The sequence below is a fragment of the Tinamus guttatus genome, unplaced genomic scaffold (genome assembly GCF_059628265.1).
Source record: "Tinamus guttatus ecotype Peru unplaced genomic scaffold, ASM5962826v1 Tinamus_guttatus_pri_ptg000300l, whole genome shotgun sequence".
NCBI lineage: Eukaryota > Metazoa > Chordata > Aves > Tinamiformes > Tinamidae > Tinamus > Tinamus guttatus.
Genome location: NW_028288834.1, coordinates 215,585 through 237,689, shown reverse-complemented (window position 1 = coordinate 237,689; position 22,105 = coordinate 215,585). Strand labels below are relative to the sequence as shown.

The 22,105-nt window shown below is 61.3% G+C and overlaps 1 protein-coding gene across 1 annotated transcript; it reads left to right on the top strand.

Annotated features, from left to right (window-relative positions):
* The first annotated feature begins 14,884 nt into the window (after positions 1-14,884).
* SLC38A3 (solute carrier family 38 member 3) lies at positions 14,885-21,481 on the top strand. Its single transcript, XM_088528069.1, has 15 exons — positions 14,885-15,045; positions 15,169-15,253; positions 15,437-15,552; positions 16,906-16,979; positions 17,063-17,155; positions 17,270-17,351; positions 18,187-18,269; positions 18,344-18,402; positions 18,778-18,951; positions 19,142-19,221; positions 19,572-19,672; positions 19,764-19,888; positions 20,152-20,296; positions 20,757-20,860; positions 21,246-21,481. Exons 1-15 carry the CDS (start codon positions 14,936-14,938, stop codon positions 21,348-21,350), a joined length of 1,536 nt encoding a protein of 511 aa, XP_088384195.1. The 5' UTR covers positions 14,885-14,935; the 3' UTR covers positions 21,351-21,481.
* The last annotated feature ends 624 nt before the right edge of the window (positions 21,482-22,105 follow it).

The following is a 22,105-nucleotide window of genomic DNA, read 5'->3' as shown; positions in this document are numbered from 1 at the left end:
ATGCTGTGAGCAGGACATACCACGCTCCCTCCCCCCCAAGGGCTCCTCACATCCGGGAATCCAGAGTCAAAATTTCCAGGCAGCTGGAGAAAACCCCATGGCTGCGATTTCCCAACTCGCAGCAGAACCCAGGCGCAGGCCTGATGCCCTGCAAGGCAGCGGGGGAGCATGGTGGCAAAGCGGCTCACAGAGCCGCACATCGCCCTGGGCGGCACCGGCGGAGCCAGAGAGGCCACTCGCGCCGTCCCCTGGGCACTCTGAGAGGGGTCGCGAGGAGGATTTTCCAGCGCTGAAGCAAGAGTGCATCCCTCTGCCCACGGATCCAGCTGCAGCCGTTTCCTGCCTGAGGAGCAGCCCCTGCTAGCTGGCGCCCTCGGCTCCTGAATGAGCAGCACGGCCCTGGGTCCCACTGTGAGGGGCTGGAGCTCTGCGTGGGTCACAGGAGTGCTCTGGTGCAGGACGGGTGCCAGTGCCCGGTGCTGGCCACAGGGCTGAGGGAAACCCCTGGCACAGGCTGCGGCCACAAGGGCTATTAGGGGTGGCTGGGGAGCGCAGTGTGCCAGGGCCTGGGCCTGTGCCATCAGTCATCCAGGACTGAGTAGCGTCACAAGCCACTTGGCTGGGAACACTTGTCCCACGAGCAGACCAGCCCCGTGTGCCGTCTGCCCCCAGGCCCACACTGGGCACCAGCTCCGAGCGGGGCCTGCTTGCCGCTGCGGCACCCCGTGGCCGCCCCACTGTGCCAGCTGTCCCCAGCTCCAGGTGTGGCTGTATGTTTGCTTACTGGGCGGCTGTGCTCAGCCTCTTCTTGCAACGCCTGGCTGGGTGCATGGCCACCTCGTCCCGGGAAGCCTCTGCCATGGTGCCACGTGGCTTGCTGGCGCCTGCTCCCGCCAGGGCGGGGAGAGGGCTAAGCTGTGCGCGGGCAGCAGGCTGATGGGTTTAGCTGAGAGCAGCCCAGCCCATGGCTCCGAGTGTCCCTGCAGCTCCCCACCATGCTGCCAAACCTGGATGCCTCCGGCCCTGCCGCATTCCAGCCAGTGCTAGCTGAGCACTTACGCATGATGCTGTTATTAGAAATTCGTTAATGGATGTCTTTGGTCCAGCGAGAACAGTAGTAACAGAAGCCGCGCTATTGTTGGGTGCAAGCAAGCACCAGGGCAGGCCCTGCCTGGGCAGCTCGCTGAATATTTAACATCCTACCACACTCAGACGAGAGGGTGCTGCTGCTCCCTGCTCTTTGGTGGGGCGAGGGGAGGTGTTTTGCCCTTCGGCCAGACCACCGCTTTCACAGCCCCTTGGTTTGAGCATGTCTGCCCCTGCTTTTCTTCTGCCGTGGAGCTCTGCGAGGATTTATTGACGATATGTTTAACACGAATAAAGCATCCCAGCAATGCACGGGTCTGTCCTGCCAGCACGTGACAGGAGCAGAGGATGCCTGGTGTACTCCTCATGCTGGGTCTGCTGCTTGGCCCTGCTGCGTGTGGGGCTTGGGAGTCAAGGAGGTGAGAGACCCGGCCATGGTTGGAAGGGGACAGAGATGCTCACACACGGGGTTAGGGACAGGGCGCAGGGGACAGCACCCAGCCCTCCCTTCTGGGGCCAGGGGATGAGTTTTGTGGAAATAAAACAGGGACTCATTGAGGGTTTGGTGAATTAAGAGGTATTTAGGGTTAAATCCCCCCCAGACCAGCCTGTTGTCTCTGATGGTGCAGGGCATATCATCACGCGATTTAAAGCTCCACCTGGTGCAGGTTAGATCCCGCTAAATTTCCTCCTGATGTAAACCCTATCTGCAGGCAGGGGTGAAGGAGCGACAGTCTCTTTGTGCTTACACTGAAGGTGGATGGCCACATGCCCTTGTCGCACCGAGGCCTTCCCTTAGGATGGAGATGGCTTGTGTCTGACAGCCCTTTAAGAGAAGGATGGGAGATTCACAACAAAAATTGCTGTGCTCTTGCCAAGAACTGCTGGCTGGGACCACCTTCATCCTCTCTGGTCAAAGCTCATCCTTGGCCACAAGGTCCTGGCACAGTGGGGCACAGTGTACTGGGATGGTCCCAGGTCCTTGTGTATGAGCAGGCCAAGATGTACTGGGCTTTATACTTTGTCCAATACTTGGGACTGTCACACTAGAAATAGTAGCTGGCTCAGGAGCTCTTCCTTCAATATGTGGCAATGCTTTTCAGTGAAACAGGTGGCCCTCTGGAGCCACCTTCTTGGGAACGGAGCTAAAAACGTTGACTAATGCTTCCATCCAAAAAGCAACCAGGGTCAGGTATGTTGGCTCGAGCAGGGCAGTCATGCAGAGACCAGAGAGGGAGCCTCAAGTCTCCGTGCCGCTCCCGGTCATTCCAGGATGGGCAAGTTGTCAGCTTGCTAATTGGCTTCCTCTATAACAAGGTGCCAGGGAGATTCAGGATGAGCCACGTTCTGCTGGCAACAACCCCTGGCATCTCCTGCTGCGTCCAGGGACTGGGCAGGAGGAGTGGGGCTACTTAACACCGGGGGGAACAGCTTGATGTTTTTTAGTCTGAGAAGATGGTTCAACTGTGGTCTGATCAGGGGGTAGCAGGGAAAGCTCTGCCCTGACTCCTGGGTGAGCTGGGCCTCCTCTACCCCTTCCCCTTCCTGGGTTTATTTATCCAGAGCAACGCGGAGCGCCAGCCTGACTTCAGCTATATTTAGACATTCAAGTTAGATTAGAGCAACTGAAATAGCCTCGTGGCTTTTAATGCTCACTGCTGCCTTCTAATACCCTTTGGAAAGAGCAGCCCCTGGAAAGCTTGGGGCTGTCAGCAGCAGCGATGCTGGCTGGGAGCTCTCGCCCCCAGCTCCACGAGCCCGCGGGCGAGGGCGCTGCGCCGTGCCTGGCGGCCGCTCGGCCCCACAGGACAGAAGGCAGCACGCGTGTGCGCCCAGCCCTCCTCCCCCTCATCCGCGGGGCTTGCACAGCAGCTCGCACTGACGCGGCCCCAGCCGCCGCGGAGATTGGGAGCCGTGGCACTGAGGGGGCGGGCCTGGCTCCGGTTTAATCTCCGACTCCATTGGGATTACAGCCGAAGGATACTCTAATCCACGGGGTCGCCTGGCACGCACTGAGGGACTGCGGGGCTGGCGACTTGCGGCTGCTCACGCCAGCCCGGAGCAGAGGTGCCAGCCGGAGCAGGGGGGCAGAGAGCAGGTAAGCCCCGTTACTGTCCTGCTCCCTTCCTGGGAGCATCTGCGCTCCTCCTGTTTTATTTTGATTTTATTTTTATTTTTTTTGTCTTCCTTTGGGCAACTCCAGGTGGGCGCGAGGGGGTACAGAAGCTGCCGAGGGTTTGGACTGTCAGCCCTCCTTGTTTTCCCTGTGAAGCTGAGGCTGGGCTAATCCCTCCCGATCTGTTTCCGTTCTTCCCCTGTGATCTGCCCCACGCCGAACGCTGACTCCTCTCCTGCTCGCCGCCTCGGCTCAGGCTCTGGGGCTGCGCGCAGCCCGGGGGGCTCCCTGCTTTCTCCATTCCTGTTTGCTTCCTCCTCCCCTCACTTAGAAACTTTTCTTTCCAGCTGTCCTCCCCCTCTCTCAACAGTTGTTGGGGTTGGGAATCTCAGAGCAGGACAAAACTTTCGGGTCTCCCTTTGCTTGCCGGCGGCGGGCGGATTGCAAAGACCTGCCCATGTGGTGCCTGATGCCCTGGTGCTGGGAATAGGCTGCTGGGCAGGATGTCCCAGCCGGCGCTGCCCCACAAAGCAGCAGCTCGCAGGTGGCAGAGCCGGCACTGGGGGCTGTTTGCTTTGCTTTCTCCTTCCACTTCCCTCTCCCAGTGGCTGAAACCCTCCCACAATGTATAAAAATCTTGTGAATGCTCATAAAAAAAATAAATAAATAAAGGCATAGCCTTGCCTTGGCTGTACTGAAACCTGTAACACACGGCCAGAACTGCTGCGTGCAGCGGCAGCATGGCAACCACAGCAGGGGTCTGCATAGCCAACTCAGCACTGGGGACCGCTTGGCTAATAATAACCCCCAAAAGCCCTTTTTTCCACTTTAATTTTTAATTGGCTGTGAGAGCAACATATGTTTCTTAGGGCTGGAAACTGTTGCAGCGGGGATCGGATGTCAGGATGTGGCAGCGGCGCCTAGGGTGAGCACCCGCATGTGGCAGGGGCAAGAGTGGCAGTGGGTGCCTCCAGGCTGTTGTGCCAAGGGTTCCAGGCTTCACTGCACTGGGTGCTGCCGTGGGGCTGGGGAAGGGGGGAGCAGGTCGGACGTGCGTGTATTTGCATCCCCCCAGCCAGGGTATTTATAGAGCCCGGCTGCTTGGGAAGGCAGCACAGAGGTGCAGAAAGGCGTGCGGTACATTGCGTTCCCCTGCAGCCACATACTCCCCGTGCCAGCCGGCAAAGGGGCTGCTCTGCCGGGTGCCCTCGGGAGTCGTTCATGCGGGCGAGCCTGGCTTGCCCCATGGATGGGCGTCTTGTCACCTTGGAAGCGTCCCGCAGGAAAGAAAACTTTCCTGGGAGCAGAGATGTGCCAGGAAACCAAGGCACTTGGGACCCTGTCCGAGGGCGCTGGTGTAGGGGCAGCCACTGCAGAGCTCTGAGCGCTGCTCACGTGCGGCTTGCTCTGGAGTAGGAGGGTTTTGTCTGAGTCCCCGGCAGCCTCAGGACTCTGTTGGGCCCCGGCATGCGAGAGGGAGAGGAAGCTGCTGGCGTGTGGGCGCAGACGGGCAAGGGGCTTGCTGGATGGCCGGGGGCTGAGCCGGAGCTGACTCCGGAGGGCACCGCCGTACTGAGCTGCCGAGGAGCAGATGGGAATTTTCCATTGGCATTTGGATCAGGCCCAAAGCGAGTGGTTGGATCTGCCTGGTCCCTGCCGGCAGCGGGCTGCACGCTTTCAGCCCCCTCAGTTCGCTTTCGGATGGGCAGAGAAAAAGAGCACCGTCCCCCAGCGGGCTGCCCAGTCCCTGCACTGGGCCACCCCTGCCCTGTGAGGACTACCTTCCTCCGGCACCAGAGCTGGCTATGCCATGGCTACGGGCACGCTCTCTGCAGCAGCCAGGGATGCTCAGGGAGCCCCGGGCGGCCTGGGGCGGCGTAGGGGGTGCCGTGGCCGCAGGGAGCCTGGCCAAAGCACAAAGCACTCCTGCCGTGCTGGCCGCGCTGCAGCTGTAATCACACGCCCGTGCTGGGGCCGCAGCAAACAAACAGGCACCGGTGGGACCTATTTTCCTTGGCGCATGGGGACCAAGCAGAAGGTTGGGATCCCACGGGCTCCTCCGGAGAAAGCGCCCTTGAGAAAACAGAGGCAAGGGCTTCAGCGAGTTAGGGCTGGGACAGGCCTCCCCTCCCGTCGCCACACGGGTCTCGGCCACCGCGCACGGCCCTGGCTTCTGCCGGGCTGCTGACGCAGCTCTGGGGCCGCTTGGGTTCCCCGCGGCAGCAGGGGAGAGCCGGGTCGGTCCTTGTGTCCTCTGGCTTGGGAGCAGGCAGGACAAGGATCATGGCAGGTCCCGCATGGGCTTGGGCAATTTATGTTGGCACCTCTTCCCTGAAGTCCCCCAGGGTGGAGAAAATGGCACTCCAGAAGGTCTGGAGAAGGTGTGATCGGAGGCGTTAAGGTGGCAGAGGGAACCACTAGGTTGTGGCTCAGTCTGGAGGCTTATCCCCTCCTTGATGTCCCCAGAGTCACTGATAGATGCTGCTTCAGAGTGTATTGTAGCCTTGAGTTTTTAAACTTCAAACTTCTGGCCTTTTCTCACGCCGTTTTATGGGCTTCTAGGGGCAAAACTGCTGATGAGTAACTCGCTTCAGGGGACTAGCATGTCTCTAGTGGTGCCTCAGCTGCCCATTTCATCCAAAACGAGCACCTTCATGCTAAGACAGCCCTGTCTTCCTAAAGGGCCATTTATTGGCTTTACATTAACTAGCTTGGAGCCAGGTGAAAAGCTTTGGTCTGAACCACTGTTTCAATCCGTCTTCTTCCAGACTTGTGCCCGATGGCCCCACTCCTTGTCCCCAGTTCGGTGACACTTGGGGCTCAGGTGAGCAGCCAGGCTGCCCACAGGCCAGTCCCTGTGCCAGACGCAGGCTCCTCAGCAGGACAGTGCATGGGAGAGCGGAGACATGCCTACCCAGTTCCCATGCCTGGGTGCCATGCACCACCTTCCCTGGCTCCCTGACCTCGTCCTCGCCCAGTCCCATGCCACCCCATCACCAGTCCTGCCCATGGATTAGAGACCTTCCTGCCACATCAGGTGACTTTAGCAGAAACCTGGGTGGTCTTGGCCCTGGGCAGGGCTTCCTGTGCCCCTGGCTGGCTTCAGGGTCCTGCCTCAGTTTCCCCTTTGCTGTGCCGGCGGGGATAATAGGCCGGGCTGGTGCAGTGCCAAGGCGCCGGCAGCTTTTCAGCCATCCCTTCCTGGCTGGCCTCAGTACCAGCTCTTGGACAAGCAAGGGTCTGAGCCAACAGTGGCAGAAAGGGAGAAAGGAAAGTGTCAGCCAGCCCTGGCAATGCAAGGCAGGACAGGCACCTGGGAGCAACACCCCAAAGGTGGCTCTGGTCCCTCACAAAGGCACTCAAGGCCATGCTGGGCATGCAGGACAGGGTGCGACGGCGCCTGGCACGCAGGGGCTGCTCCACTTGCTCCTTGCCACGGCCTCCCCGGTGGTGCGCTTGGCAGGCAGGATATGTCTGTGCACGGAGCCGCCGGGAAGAAGGACGTGCTTTTGCTTCAGTGCTGGAAAATCCTCCTCACAGCTCCTTCAGAGTGCCAAGAGGATGGCCCAAACCATCCTCCACTGGCATAGTCCAGAGCAATTTGCAATGACGTTTGGTTCCAGCACCCCTTTCCCTTCCCTGATGCCTTTGCCCTCTCCAGTGTCCGCTCAGCCTCCAGCACCTCCTCCAACACAGGCCGGCGCACAGGGACACAGCCACAGGCCAGCTCAGCCGCTGGGCCGCTGGGGATGCGTCCCCATGCACACGTGCCCAAGAAGCAGTGGGATGGCTCAGGCCACCGTGACATCCTGCAAAGGCTCCTCTAGCTACCCCACATGCAGCAGCATCCTCTGATGTGCAGCAGGATCTGGGCTACTTCTGTCCCTTCGCCTTCCCTGCAAGCTGGGTGCCATCAAAGCATCACTCAAGACAAGTGTCTGATGTTGCTTGCACTTTGCCTCCCTGCTGCTGCCTCTCTGGTGCTTTCTCTGCTGCTTCGGAAGAGGAAAGTCAGGATTCAGGCCGCTTGCAGGTCCGCTTGTGCCTCTGTCTCCCTCTGCTTCCTGAGTTAACGGGGTGCTCCAGGCAGAGCTGCACCGTCACTCCCAAACTACAGCAGAGCCCTGGGGGCGGTTGGGACATTCTCTGTGCCGCCCTTTCCAACCACCGCCATAAAGTCCGGGAAGGAGACAACCGAGGCCGGCTCTTGCGGCCGCCACCGCCCTGAGCAGCCCCTCCGCCCCCACAGGCAGCCGCCCGGGCGTCCACAGCTCTCTGGGCTGGCGGAGGTTATTCCTTATTTGGGGAATTGTCTCCGGCCTCAGCAGCTAACCTGACTCAACTGGCAGCTACGTGGGCTGCAGTGTGTGGGTGGGACCAGGGTGGCGCTGGAAAAGGGTCCCTGGAGGGACCAGAGCTTCCTGCAGGCTGGGGGAGAGGGTCTCTGGGATTAGCAGTGTAGCAGCTCCTGGATGAAAGACCCCAGGCGGGTGAAGGTCCCAGCACCGGGTGATAGGGAGACCAGCAATGCTCAGCGCTGCTTCTGGGGACCCTGGTCACTGCTTGAAGAGCTTTCCCCTCTGCTGCACTGCCCCGTGAGAGCCCCACTGGGACACCCACAGCAACCTCACGCCACCTGGGGGTCAGGTCGCGGCGGGATCGGAGGGGTTTAGTGAGCCGCAAACGCCAGCGCCTCCAGCATGAAGCAGCTCCGTGGTTTGGGGTAAGCCAGTCCCCAGCTCCCCTTGCCAGGCTGCTGGGGGCTGCTGGCATGTGGGCTCAGGAGCCAAGGGCACGTGTTGGGAGACCAGTGGCCGCAGTTGCTGGCGTGCGTCACCAGGCGGCTGCGAGGCTGCCTCCCTCCACTCTCTTGGTGTCGATTCATCCCGCGCTTCCAGCCCAGCCAGCTCTGACCTGTCTCCTTCCTCCTCGTGCTCCTGCCGAATCTCTGCCCCCAAAACGTGCTCAAGCCTCCCTGGCAGCTCCAAAGCCCAGATGGTAGCCAGGCCTGTTAGAAACGTGCCTGCAGCCACTTGCAGGTGGCAGCCTTCCCTCTGTCCACCAAGGCTCTGGCACACGTGTCGGCAAAGGCCCTGGGCGCTGTGCTGGAAAGCACCTCGTCAGCAGTTCCCCAATAAGTCATCTGTGTGGAACGAGTTCAGGGTGGCAGAGGCCAGTCCTGGGGTGCCTGTTGGCGTGCAAGTTGCTCACTTGCAAAATCAAAGTGGCTCCAAGGAAAGCTCTTTGGCTTCGTATTCACAGCCAGGTTTGCAGTAGATGTTAACTGATGAAACCCATCTTCTGGCTGATTTGCAACACAGAAATGCCTCCTTCTTGACACAGTTGGTTTATACCATGCCAGGACTCTTGTGTTGGCGTTTGCCACATTGCCAGGGCTGGTCCCTAAGCCAGCATGGCTGGGACAGGCCCAGATCTGCACCTCAAGGTCCAAGGAGCTATCCGGGGCTGCTCAGGCAGGTGTCCTCCAAGGCCCAACGCCTAGCTCTGGCAACATCTAGATCTTCATAGCTGAAACCCAAGTTTCCCTGGGATGGCGTGAGCTGAGGATCTGGAGCCACGGAGAGATGATGCTCAACTTTGCCTGCCCTGTGTAGGACTGTGCTCAGATCAGGAGCAGGGAGTGCAGGGCAGCAGGGCCACCCCGCACAGCTATCTGGAGCAGACCATCTCCAGGAGCACTCCAGCAGGGCTAGCTGGCGGCACTAGCCAGCCGGGTTCTGCGTGGGCTACTCCCGGCCATCCTTCCCCATCTCCGCATGCGCTCTAGGTGCTGGGGGCTGCCCTGAGCCTTCACCACAAAAGCCAACCAGGCCCCTAGGCAGTCACATTTGTCCTTCCTGGGTGCCAAGTGCGTGCTGATCCTATGAGATGCAGGATGACAGGACTGCTTGTTTGGTTAGGTCGGGTGGAGGGATAGTGCTGCACATTTAGAAACAGATTTGGGGTGCTAATTTTAGGAAGCCAGGTCAGGAGACAAAACACGTCTGTGTCTTTGCTTATGCTAGGGGAGAGGAAGTCCTGCTTGAACATGGTCAGGGCTGGCTCAGCTCCCGGCCAGGGCTTGGGGGCCTGGCCCAGAGGAGAGCTTGTTCCCAATAGCAATGGGAGGGTCGAGGGGGTCTGTGGTCCCAGGGCCCAACCTGGTGCTGGCCAGTTCAGACAGGGAGATAATGCTCAGAGATCCTTGGTCTTCACAATTCTTCCCCCCATTTCTGCCCATGTGCCCACAACCCTGTACCAGCAGCAGCCCCAGGGACCATAGTGTTAGGGGTCACCCCTGAGCTCAGCAGCAACCCTGGGATTAGACCCAGAGACCTCCAGAATGGTGGTCACCGCTGACCCCAACAGAGCACCTGGGGTCTGACCCCAAGACACCTGGGCTGGGGGCTGCTGGCAGTGGGGACCCATGGTCTGGAGGTCCCTGCCCATTAGGCCACACTGCCCATCTCCCCTGCCATCAAAGCAGCTCAGGGAACATGAAACCTCTGCGTGCCGTGCTCCCCTGAAACCTGAACAGCCTCCAGGGCAGGCCAGCACAGAGAGGGGTCACTGCTGCCGGCCCCCAGCCTGTGGAGGCTGATGGGGCGTACCTGGCGGCGAGCACGCAGCACGGCAGCTGTGCCAGGCATCGTGCTAAAGTCGGATTACCAGTCGTAATGGTCCCATTTCCACAGCCCCAGCTGGGGAGGATTAACAGGGATTCATCTGCGGACAGAAAAGAGATGGAGGATTGAGCATCCTGCCCGGCCACCCTGCAGAGCTCCCCAGTTCAGGCCAGTGTCTGCCCACTACCTCATGTAGAAATTTGGGGTTCTTGGTTGCTGTGGGGACCCTCCAAGTGTGCAGCCTGCTGCAGAGATGCCTTGCCTTCACCATCGGCTGTGGGAACGTGAGGGCCATGTGGCCCTCCAGGCTGCTGGTGGGAAGTGGTTCCTCCCACACTTGCATGTCGCGCCCTCCCACCGACATCTGCAGCAGTGGAATCTGGGAGTCCACTGGGATCCCTGAAAAGCGTCGCTCGTGGGACCCAAGAAATCCTTCCTCATGGGATCTGCGCCAACATCCTGGGTTAGTGAGGTCACCGTGACGGAGTGACAGGCCCAGCGCAGAGCAGCCCAGGCCTATGTGGGTGCAGTGCTGGCCCACTCAGGCCGTCCAAGGCAGGGGCTGAGCAGCTTGCCCAGAGAAGCCCACCCAGCCACAGGTAGGTGGCCCAAGGCCACTGGAGCTGCCCAGCAGGGGCCAGGTTCCTCTCCACGTCTCCTGGCACACAGTGTGGCTCATCTCTGGCATGCCCAGACAGCGCAGAGAGCTCCCACGGGCCCTAGAGCTCGCATGCTGTTGGCGCTGTGCTGCGGAACCAGAATAGCATGGCACTTCCCAAGACACAGGCTTTTCAGGCATGATATATGTCTTCCAGCCATATGTCAGCCCTGTCTGAAATGCCCAGGTCAGATTGCAGAGAGCTGCTGGGTGAAGTTACTCCAACTTGGAACCTCCCAGGTCTTGCTCCAGGTTGCGCTTTGCTCTGTGCTGGGGTTTCTGCATTTTTAAATGAAGTCAGTGGCTAGTGAGGTGTTCAGCAGAGGTTTGGCATTTTCCAGGACTAAGGTCCCCTATGGTGGTGCCCTGGCAGCTGGGGTAGTCTGGCTGCCAGCCGGATGCTGCTAGGGAGGCTCAGGACTGCATGCTGTCTGCCAGTGCATGGCTGGGGACGAGGGCCTTTTGGAGCAAAGCCTAGTGAGGAAGGGCAGGGCTCTGTGCTGGCCAGGATGCGTAGTGCGAGACCAAAGCAACCTCCTCCCACACACAGACACCTGGGCAGGGGTGGATGGCATGCCAGGCTGGCAGGAGGGGTATGTGCGTGCCATCCTGTGCCTAAAGCTCAGTGTTTTCCGTAGTGGGGGCCATAGCACATCCCCAGCCCTGGCAATGTGGCAGGATGTTGCTGAGCATCTGTGTGGTCCCCAAGCACACAGGCTGGCTGCACTGGAGAGCTTCTGGGGTGGGCATCATCCCCATGCTGTCCTGCGCAGGGCTGTACGCAGTGTCACCAGGTGCAGTGACATCAGCACCAGCCACCAGGAGAGCAACAACTGAGCTCGTGGAGTTGTTGCTCCCTACCAGGTCAACCGTGAGATTCCATTAGGGTTGGATTTATCACATGCCCTTGCTGTCCAGACAGTATAGGGAGAGCTCGCTGGCTCCATCTTGGAGATTCATGCCTGAAAATCAATGCAGCTGACTCAACTCCAGCCCCAGGGAAGAGGTCATTGGGGTGGTTCCGTGTCCATGCATGTGCCCATGCTCTGTGCAGCAGAGTGGGGGACAGAGGAGCTGCCAGCTGGGGCCAGCAGCAGGAGGACTGAACCTAGTCCTCACATGGATTGCTCTGTGCAGAGCCCTAAGGTGCACTTGGGGCCACTGGAGTGGGAAAACTGGGAGCATTTGCATATTGCAGTGTTGTGGCACAGCACCCCCAGGATACGTCTCTGGTCCAGCGTGCTCTGTGCCACTGCTTGCACAAGTGGCGGGCAGCAGCCACCAGGTCCTTCCCTGGAGCCTGTCACGGTGCTTGGAGTTGGCTCAGAGCACTATCTGTGGCTGGACGGGTCTTTCTGGGCCATTGCTTCGGTGTTTCAGATTTGTCTCTTGGCTGCTTGCTCTGGGGTGCCCACATGCGTGTGCGCGGGCGCTGGCAGACCAGCAGCCACCGTGATGGGCAGCAGAGCAGATTGGAGCTGACAAGCTGCTGCTTGCCCCACGGGAGGTCGCACAGCCCTGACGCACCACTCTGGCCCCTGGCTGTGCTGCTGCAGCCCTGCACGCGGCCAAGCCATGGGTCTTGGGGGCCAAACATGCTCACATGTGCTGGGGTGCACAGCTTCAGCATCTGCTGCACGGTCAGCCTTGCAAGGGCTGCCTTTAATCACCTCCCCAGCCATGCTGAGTGTCACGCTCCCCGCTGCAAGCCTCAGAAAGCCACCCACCTCCCCGCACATGCGCAGGGCGTGGGGCTGCCTGCCATAGACAGCCCCTCCATGCAATCTATTTACTGTTCTGGAGAGCCTTATCACAAGGCAAACAATTCCCACGATGGGCACGCTCTGCCTGATCGAAGCGTCTCTCCTTCCCCTCCCCACTCACATTGCGTCTCTCCACAATCCTCACTTGCCCGGGTGCCGCAAAGAGGCCCTGCCGGCAGCACCCTGACCTCAGGTGATGCCACGACAGCCCCAGGGCTGACTGCCAGGCAGGGAGTGAAGGCCCGGTGCCGCTGAGCCACTGGTGCTGAGCGTGGCTCAGGGCTGTGCCAGCTCCGCGTGGCCGGAGAAAACACCTCCGGGCCTGACGCTAACGCCGCTGCATATGCAATGAGCCCATCTCACTTGCTATTCTGAGAGGTGTTTGGGGCAGACGCTGGTATTTCCTGAACCGCTCAGAGGTATAATTATAACCTGGGAGAAGAACGGGCCTGCACAGGAGAGTTTTGAAGCTCGCTGGGGCCCACGGGCCCCGGCTAGTGGCGGGAGAGGCGGACGTGGCGGCAGCCAGGGCGTCCCTTGGCCTGGGCGGGTGCATGGGCAGCAGCGCGGCCTCCTGCAGACGTGGCCGAAGCGGGTGGCCGGCAGCAGAGCCCTGCGCCAAAGGGCTCTCTGCACCCCGTCCCGGAGCCGTGGAGCTCTGTGGCAGGGCGGCCTTGGCCCCTCGTGGCAGCCCTGGGAATGCACAGGGTTAACAGCGGCGGTTGGACGTGTTGGCAGGCTTGTTTGCGCCTGGATTTAGGCCCAGGTTGAGGCCTAGCAGAGGGGATAAATCATGGCCCAGCGGTTGCTCTGCGGCCCTTTCTCCTCCCCTGCAGCGGGCGCCGGAGGCCTCCTTGGGCTGAGTACCTCATGCTCGGCAGCCCATCTCCTGGCATTCTCCATGCCTCAGTTTCCCCTCCCAGTCACTGCTCCCAGGCCACGTTACCTGCTTTGCCCACCCGGCAGTGTCCTGGGGTGACCTGCCAGGGCCCAGCGCCGTGGCAGGAGCCTTGCCAGTCTTGCCAGCAGAGGCGAGCCGGCCGGAGTCCTGGCATGACCCTGGCACCGCGGGGCGAGTGCTGCGCAGAACGTGGCGCAGGCCTCGCAAAGGGGACTAACAGCACTTCAGATGCCTGGCAGAAGGTCCAAGGGGGGAGCTGAGGGCTGTGGCCCCGTGTCGAGTGCATCCTCCTATCGCCTGCCGGGAAGGTGGATCTCCTCGGTGACCCTGTGGGCCTGGCAGCGCGGGACACACTCCCCACTCCAGGCCCCGGCTGCCAGTCTGCCCCAGAAAGCTGCGCTGTGCCGTTTCCCAGCGGGAAGGGTGCAGCGGGGAGGGCCGTGGGCTCACACAGAGGCTGCTTTGTGCCGCTTGCCAAATGGTCCGGCACTCGGCAGCCCGGCTGCCTTCCCCTGCCAAGGACTTGTCTCCTGTCCCTGCGCTCTTTCCTGCTCCGTTTGTCAGGCCCTGATGTGCCCCCTCCCAGGCCCCCTCCTCAAAACCCGCTGCTTGGCACCAGGTGGCTGTGTTGAGCAGAGCAGGGCAGCGTTTGTCAGGCCCTGATGTGCCCCCTCCCAGGCCCCCTCCTCAAAACCCGCTGCTTGGCACCAGGCGGCTGTGTTGAGCAGAGCAGGGCAGCGTTTGTCAGGCCCTGATGTGCCCCCTCCCAGGCCCCCTCCTCAAAACCCGCTGCTTGGCACCAGGCGGCTGTGTTGAGCAGAGCAGGGCAGCGTTGAACCCTTTGCATAAGCAGAGGGTCTCTGAGCTCATGGTTAACCCTCACTTTGCTGTCGAGCCCCAAGTTGTCTTGCCAAGCCCCTGCTCATCCTGTGAGTGCACGGCCCTCTCCACTGGCAGCTCTTGGTGCTGCTAGTGCCCATGTCCAGAGGAGAAACTGAGGCACAGAGAAGGCTCAGGCTGGGGAGACGCGCAAAAGCTGCAGAGAGATCCCACCGGAGCTGCTCTGCAGCTCCCAGGGCTGTGCAATGCGGGAAAGAACCAATCTCCCATCTCCAAATCCCTGGCCATACGGGGCTGGCATCCATGCTAGCGCTGGAGGGAGAGGGGAAGGTGCCAAAGGGCCCTGGAGCAGCAGACTTGTCCCTGAGTGGCATCTGCTGCTGGCCATAGGAAGCCTGCACCCACGCTGCAATGCATCCACCTCCACTGGGAGGAAAAATCAGAGCCCAGCCCTATGGATAGAGCTGCAAGGGACATGCTAGGTAGGCCTGGTATCATAAGCTCAACTGGCACTGGGCCAGGGCTCCGCCAGGCTTGCCAGTCAGAGAAGGAGGCTCCATGCCAGCTGGGGGCAGCAGAAGCAGAGCAGCCTTCCGGGGCTGGGCAGAGGGAGCTTGTCATGCAAGACAGGGGTTCCCACTGGGTTCCCAGCATCATTTCAAGCTCCTGCGCACTCAGGGCAGCACTTAGACCCCTCAGATTCTCTCCCAAGTGTGTAAAAGGGGCAAATTGAACTCCAGTGTTGCCTAGCTGAGCACCTCAGACTCACAAACACCAAGTATCAGTGTTAATCCACACTCCTGGGCCACTGGCTCAGGTTGGATCTCCAGAACCTGGACGCAGGAGCCCAGGCCTCCAGCTCAGGGTCTGACTCCATTTGCTCTCCTCTTCCAGAGTGTGAAGAGTCCTCACAGTGAGTTCAGCACCGTCTCCGCCTGCCCCACCATGGAGGCCACAGAGGTGCCCATCCAGGCTGAGATGGTGGAACTAGTGCCCAACGGGAAGCATGCTGCAGCACTCAACACATCCACTGTCCCCTCGCTGGCAGGTGACAGGTATAGACCTTGGGACAAGAGGCTTCCTGGCTGAGTTGTGCAGCTCTCCCTGCTCCCACAGGTGCTGGGTCCCTGTGCTTGGCCTGCTCAGGGTGTTGGCAGCTCCTCTCTGCTCTGCCCCAGGTTTGACGAGAACCAGTCCAGCGCAGCAGAGCTGGAGGAGTTTCTTCCCCATGGCACTGAGAAGAAGCAGACGCACTTCACAGATGTGAGTAGGACATGGCGGGCACCTCTCGCCTTGCCTGGGCAAGGGGCTGTGGCCGCATGGGGCCACGCGCCTCTTGCAACCCACAAAAACGTGGCCCTACGGGGCTCAGCGTCTTGCTGGTGGGTAGGTGGCCAGGGGCTGTTTTCTGGTGTGACCGGTCCCTGCATTGTGTCTCATGCACAGTTTGAAGGGAAGACGTCTTTCGGGATGTCCGTGTTCAATCTCAGCAACGCCATTATGGGCAGCGGGATCCTGGGGCTGGCGTATGCCATGGCCAACACAGGCATCATCCTCTTCCTGTAAGTGACGCTTGCAGGGCCACGCAGGGCACTGCTGGTGCCTGCTCAACCCTTGTGGGCTCAACACCCAGCTGCCAGGCATTGGCGAGCCCCCGTTGTGGGCTCATGCCTCCCAGTCTGCCTACCAGGGCAATGGGACACCGGGGCGAGCCCACGCTCTGAGGCTTGCTGCACCGTCCTCCTCCCCAGCTTCTTCGCCATCCAAGGCAGCCAAACTGTCCCAAACTCCCCTTGGGATGCCTCCCAGGCAGGCTGAGTCCCTTCAGGTGCTAACCGTGTGTGGATAGCCCAGATGGGGCCCCGGTGCCCTGCGTGGGCTGGTACCAGAGCCTCCGGCTCTGCCCATGGGCTGAGGCTTGGCACTGGCTGGGGTCACCACTGGGATGTATTGCTGTAGCTCCCTTGGGAAGCCTCCAGTGCCTGGCTGCCCCCCTCCGTGGTGCCCCCTGCTTTGCTCCCTTCCCATGCCCTGGCAGGGCATGTGGAGGTAGAGGAGCAGAGAAACCTCTCTGTTGTTCTCAGGCTCCTGAAGCAGGTCATTGTATAAAAGACAGCCCCCACCTTTTGTGTGGGCAGCTCCAGTGCCGGCCTCAGGCCTCGCCAGCCTCTGCTGGTGAGCACAGCACACCAGGCAGCCCGGGGTGCCAGCAGATCTGTTGCACAGAACTGTGTGCTTTGGGCACCCCAGTGCTTTGGGGTAGGAGTGTGCTCACATGGGCTAAAGGACCCTGGCCCTGGCAACACCAGGTCCTGTGACAGGTGAAAGTGCCCATGGGAGAGCCAGGGGCAGGAGTCCGGGCAAGGTGTGGGGCGCCATGTGTGCAGGACTCCTCCAGGGGTGCCCCACTCCTCTCGCTGTGCCTGGGAGGGCGAAGAGGGTTCCTGGTGCCACACAGGGTGATGTGGGCTCTGGTGTCCTGCTGGGAGTTGTCTGTGCTGTCTGAGCAGACCAGGTGCATTGGGCATGCATGGGCGCAGCTGCCTGGGGCCTGCTGTCTGCCACCGTGGCCCCTGGGCTGTCCATCCCCAGCCCTGCCACCAGCTCTGTGCCCTGGTGGTGATGAGGAGGATGAAGACTTGACCTCCCATGAGCAGCTTTCTCCATGCAGCCAGAAACATTAGTTTGCTGGGTCCCTTGGGCACTGGGGACAGGGATCCATAGGGTCCTGGCAGCCATGGATAGTGGCATGGGGTGCCGCGGGGCAAGACCATGGCCCACCCTCCCTGTGAGCATCCAGTGCAGATGTGAGAGGACCAGCTGGTTAGGGTGGTACCCAGTGCCAGACAGCATGGCACTGCCTGTCTTGCCGTGCCCACCGCTGGGACCCAGCGTGATGGCGCTCCCCTCTCCAGCTTCCTCCTGACAGCCGTGGCCCTGCTCTCCAGCTACTCCATCCACCTGCTGCTGAAATCCTCGGGCATCGTGGGTGAGTGCTGGGGCTCCACGTGCTGGGCTTGTGCTGCGGGTCCCTTCCTAGCCCTGACTCCTCTGCACCTCTGCTGCCCATAGGGATCCGTGCGTATGAACAGCTGGGCTACCGAGCCTTCGGCACGCCGGGGAAGCTGGCTGCAGCCATTGCCATAATGCTGCAGAACATTGGAGGTGAGGACAGGGCAGAGTAGGCGCAGGGGAGGGCAGCGGTGGGGCTGGGGATGCTTAGGTGCCCCTGGGTGCCCTCCCTGCACCAGCGTGGCACAGCCTCGCTCTGCTCTGCAGCCATGTCCAGCTACCTGTACATCGTCAAATCCGAAGTGCCTCTCGTCATCCAGACTTTCCTCAACCTGGAGGAGAAGACCTCGTGAGTGTCTCCTACCCACCCTGTATCCTGCCCTGACCATGTCCACCATCCTGAGCCTTAGCCTCATATCCTAGCCTGAGCATCGCCCCAGATTTCAAGCCCATGAAAAGCCTGGGCACCTGCCTGGCAGTGCCATGAGGATGTCGGCCCCTGCCCTGTGCCCTGGCCACAAATAGAAGGACAGAAATGTGTCGTGGTCATGCCCAGCCTCTGCCCCTTGCCTCCCAGGATGCCAAGTCCTGGGTAAGTTTGGCTGGAGCAGAAGTGGCAGCAGAAGTGTCACCCAGGTCTCTTGGGATGGTGAAGGAGGTGGCAAAGAGCAGTGATCCTGATGAGTAGGGCCAGGAGATGCCAGGGGCTTGGGCACCAGTTCCTTGCAGCTCAGCTTCCAAATCCCCTTTCACCTCTCCATGGGGTGCTCTCCACAGCCCAGCACCTCCGTGCCGTGTCCCCTCACACCAGCAGGCGCTGTGGATTTGTATCCAGCTGGGCAGCCCATGACAGGGATTTAGTGGCATTAAGCCACTACTATTTTTGATAACCGTCAGTGCTGAATAAGCCCCCAGGCAGGATTAAACCGAAGTGAACTTCCAATCCCTGCTCCTCACTTCCCCTTGGGATAAACCCTTCCTCCTTGAGAAAAGCTGTTGCTTGCCCAGCTGGCTCTGGTGCTACCAGCTGCCAGACGTAGAAAGGGGGCCAGGGAGCTCGTTCTGGAGAGCTTATTCTGCCCCCTGAGGCTCATGGCTCTCCGCAGTACCATGTAGGGACATTCCCTGTGCCCCCATGCCCCTGGCCAAGGGATGCTGTGAGCAGGCATCTCCTCTGCTTCCAGGGACTGGTACACGAACGGGAACTACCTGGTGATCCTGGTTTCCATCACCATCATCCTGCCCCTGGCCCTCATGAAGCAGCTCGGTGAGTCTGGGTGAGGGCTCCTGGCCAGCTCTGCATCCCTGCCCGTGCCCACCAGTGCTCTCCTCTTTGCACAGGCTACCTGGGCTATGCCAGTGGCTTCTCCCTCAGCTGCATGGTCTTCTTCCTCATCTCGGTGAGTGCAGGACATGAGGCCCTGGAATGTGCTGGGCTTCCCAGTGCCGGACCAGGCATTCCCTGTGCCTGCACTGCAGCTCCAGTGCCAGGGCTGCCGGGATCCCAGGCTTGTCTGGAGCACCACCACACTATCCCGAGCAACCCTGTGGTCTGCTCAGAGGGGCGGGGTATGGGACAAGCCTTCTTGTGGGAGAGTGACATGCAGGCAGCCCTAGAAGCAGAGTGGGGGACAGCTGGCACCCCACGGAGGGGACCAAGTCAGGGAGCTGGAGGGGACCCAGCCAGTAAGGGGCGGTGCAGCTGGAGCTGATGACCCCCCGCTCAGGTGGCCGTTGCTGGCGGGGCATCACGAGGCACTTTCTGTTCCCCCCAGGTCATCTACAAGAAGTTTCAGATCCCCTGTCCTCTCCTCGCGCAAGACATGAACAGCACGGGCAGCCTCAATGACACGCTGGGCAGCCCCAGCAACCACCAGAACGACTACCCCGTTCTTCAGGCCCCTGAGAAGGGAACCTGCACCCCCAGCTACTTCACCCTCAACTCCCAGGTAGGGCCTGCACGTGAGGCCAAGCACCCAGCTGGGCTGCACCTCCAGGTGCGTGGGAAAGCTCCCTGGCCCATAGCCAAGGTGGCCAGGGGCACCCAAGGCCTCCTGCTGTGGGCCCCCAGCACTCTGGGCAGCTGCATGTGCTCCCAAGCCTGCTGCGCTGATGCTCGGCCACCTGCTCCTCTTGCAGACGGCGTACACCATCCCCATCATGGCCTTCGCCTTCGTGTGCCACCCTGAGGTGCTGCCCATCTACACGGAGCTGAAGAAGTGAGTGCCGGGGAGGAGGCCTGGGGCAGGGGGGCCTGTGGGCAGCGAGCAGGACCTCATCCTGCTCCCAGGAAAGGCAGCAGGCAGATGCTCTGCTGCTTCCCAAGCACGGGACCAGCTCCGGGCTGCTCTGGCGCCCAGGGGAGGCGGGTGACGCTGCGCAGGACTGTCCTGCCTGCCTCCAGCCAGCATCACCCCTCAGCCAGGCAGGCTCGGCCTCACTGAGCGGGCTCAGGTGCGCAGTGCCCAGCTCAGCCCCAGCCAGGGAGGTGCCCCACTCTCAGGTCCGGCACGTGTCCCTGAGGAGGACTAACAGGTCTGTGAAGTACTAACGCCCCTGGCCCCTGCAGCCCCTCCAAGAAGAAGATGCAGTGCATTTCCAACATCTCCATCACGGTCATGTACCTCATGTACTTCCTGGCTGCGCTCTTCGGCTACCTCACTTTCTACGGTAAGCCCTGGGAGCAGCGCAGAGGAACCCCCATGCAGATGACGCCCCGGGGACAGCGCAGGGCAGCACTGAGTGTGTGGTGTGCCCACAGGGCGCGTGGAGTCGGAGCTGCTGCACACCTACAACAAGGTGGACCCCTTTGACGTGCTGGTCCTGTGTGTGCGGGTGGCCGTGCTGACAGCCGTGACGCTCACTGTTCCCATCGTGCTCTTCCCGGTGAGTGTTTCCTGGGAACGTTAGGCAGCACTACCACAGCCACAGGCCACCTCCAGGCCTCTGCGGGGCCAGACTCAGGAGGTCCCTTAAGATGGGACACTAAGGCAAGTGCCAAGGCTGGAGTGCCACAGGGCTTCCCCAGGCCAGCTCTGGGCAGGCTGCATGAGCAGCCGCCCCCAGGGTGCCTGGAGCTACGCTCTGAGGGCCTGTACTTGGCCCCAGGTGCCCAGGGTGAAGCATGACACTGTTGTTCCCGTGCCCAGGTGCGCCGGGCTATTCAGCAGATGCTGTTCCAAGGCAAGGACTTCAGCTGGATCCGTCACATCATCATCGCTGTGGTCCTGCTGACTTTCATCAACCTGCTGGTCATCTTCGCCCCCTCCATCCTTGGCATTTTCGGCTTGATCGGTGAGGGGAAGTGCCCACCATGAAGGCACTGGCCCTGGGTGCAGCAGGTCTTGCCCATGGCCATGGCTCAGTGCTGCCCATGGGGCTCATTGTCCTGCCAGGCGCATCCTGCCAACCCCGTGGTAATGCCTGGGTCTGCCAGGCCCTTTCCTGGGGGTTGATGCCGAAAGGTGCTTGCATCACCACGGGGCTCCTCTCATTCTGTGTCTGAGTGGCTTTGCTTGCTCTCTGAAACTGGGTACTCTGTGGTCACCGCGATTGGTGATGGGCCTCCGGCACAGTGCCAACACCAAGGGGGAGGAGGGTGCCTGGGGCTGGTGCCAGGACAGTGTGTTCCCAGGTTCCTAGAAATCCAGGCCAGATCCGGGGGGAGAGGGCAGGACCCAGCTCAGCAGCACAGGCGGCAGGATTCAGCCATGGGGCCGGGGCCTGCTGCCCCCTCTATCCCTGTCTGCTCCAGGTGCCACGTCTGCTCCCTGTCTCATCTTCATCTTCCCCGCCATCTTCTACATACGCATCATGCCCAAGGACAAGGAGCCTCTACGCTCCCCGCCCAAGATCCTGGTGAGCCTTGGGCACCCGCCATCAAGATGTAGGGATGGGACGGGATGGGGTGTCCCCAGGGCTGGGCTGGCCTTGAGACCTGGCCCCTTGGGGCCTGCGAGGTTCTGAGGGTGGCTCCTGGCTCCCTGTGAGGTGGTGGGGATGCTGGCGCCCAGTGGCTGGCATGGACAGGGCTGGGCTCTCCCCAGTCCCTGCTCAGGTGGGGGACACTCTCAAGCCTCCTGGGTACCCATCCCAGCTCTACCACCCCCGTGGGCCCCGGCACCATGAGTGGGAGCAGGGTGGAGGATGACCCTTCCCGGCCTCCTGAGCAGTGCAAATGTGGGGCCGTGACATCCTGGGCTGAGCCATTTTTCTGCTGACGCCCCACTCTTGTCACCTGCAGGCAGCCTGCTTCGCCCTCCTCGGGGTGATCTTCATGATCATGAGCTTGAGCTTCATCATCATCGACTGGGTCACAGGCGGGGGCAAGAGTGGCGGCAGCCACTAGCTGTCCCTGGGGACCCAGACCAGGCTGCCCCACTGCACCGGTGCCCTGGGAGCGGCAGCCCCAGGGCCGGCCTCCGACCCCACTGCTTGGACCGTACCATGACCCTCGCGCTGCCCACTGGGCACACGCAACGCCCTCTGCCCACCCTGGCCCGATGGGGAAGGGGTCCCGTGCGGCCCCGTGCTCATAGTCGGGGACAGAGCCCCAAGCTGCGTGGGAACCCCCGGCCTGTGCCAGGGAGGGGGGCAAGCCCCAGGCCATGAGGGCAGTGCTGTGCCTGCATCTCCCACGTGTCCCCGCCTGCTGAGCACCTCAGTTTCCCCATCTGGAAGATGGGGAGAATGTTTCCCTACCTCACCGGAGCTGGCTGTGAGCTGGACCTCATCTCTGCACCCGGAGAGCATCCGGCCACTGGCAGCAGGCACTGCCAAGCGCGTGTGGCATGGGGGGGACAAATGGGACCTCCAGAATGCCAAGGGGAACTCAGACAACAGGGGTCTGCAGGGCTCGTGTCTAGGGGAGCAGGACAATGCTGGGGGAAGCTGGGCAACCTGCTGGGTTCCCTGGGGCACGGCTGTGTCCTCTCTCCCTGCTGCCCCATGGACAGTCAGCGCCCCCTCGCCCTGTCCCTCGGGGGCACCCCAGTTCCTCTGGGAAAGGCAGCGCTGCCACGGAGGCCGCATGGGAGCCAGCGCCATTGTGGGACCAGTACGCTGCTACTGAACTTGCTGGGCCAGGAGCTGCGTCCCTGGGAC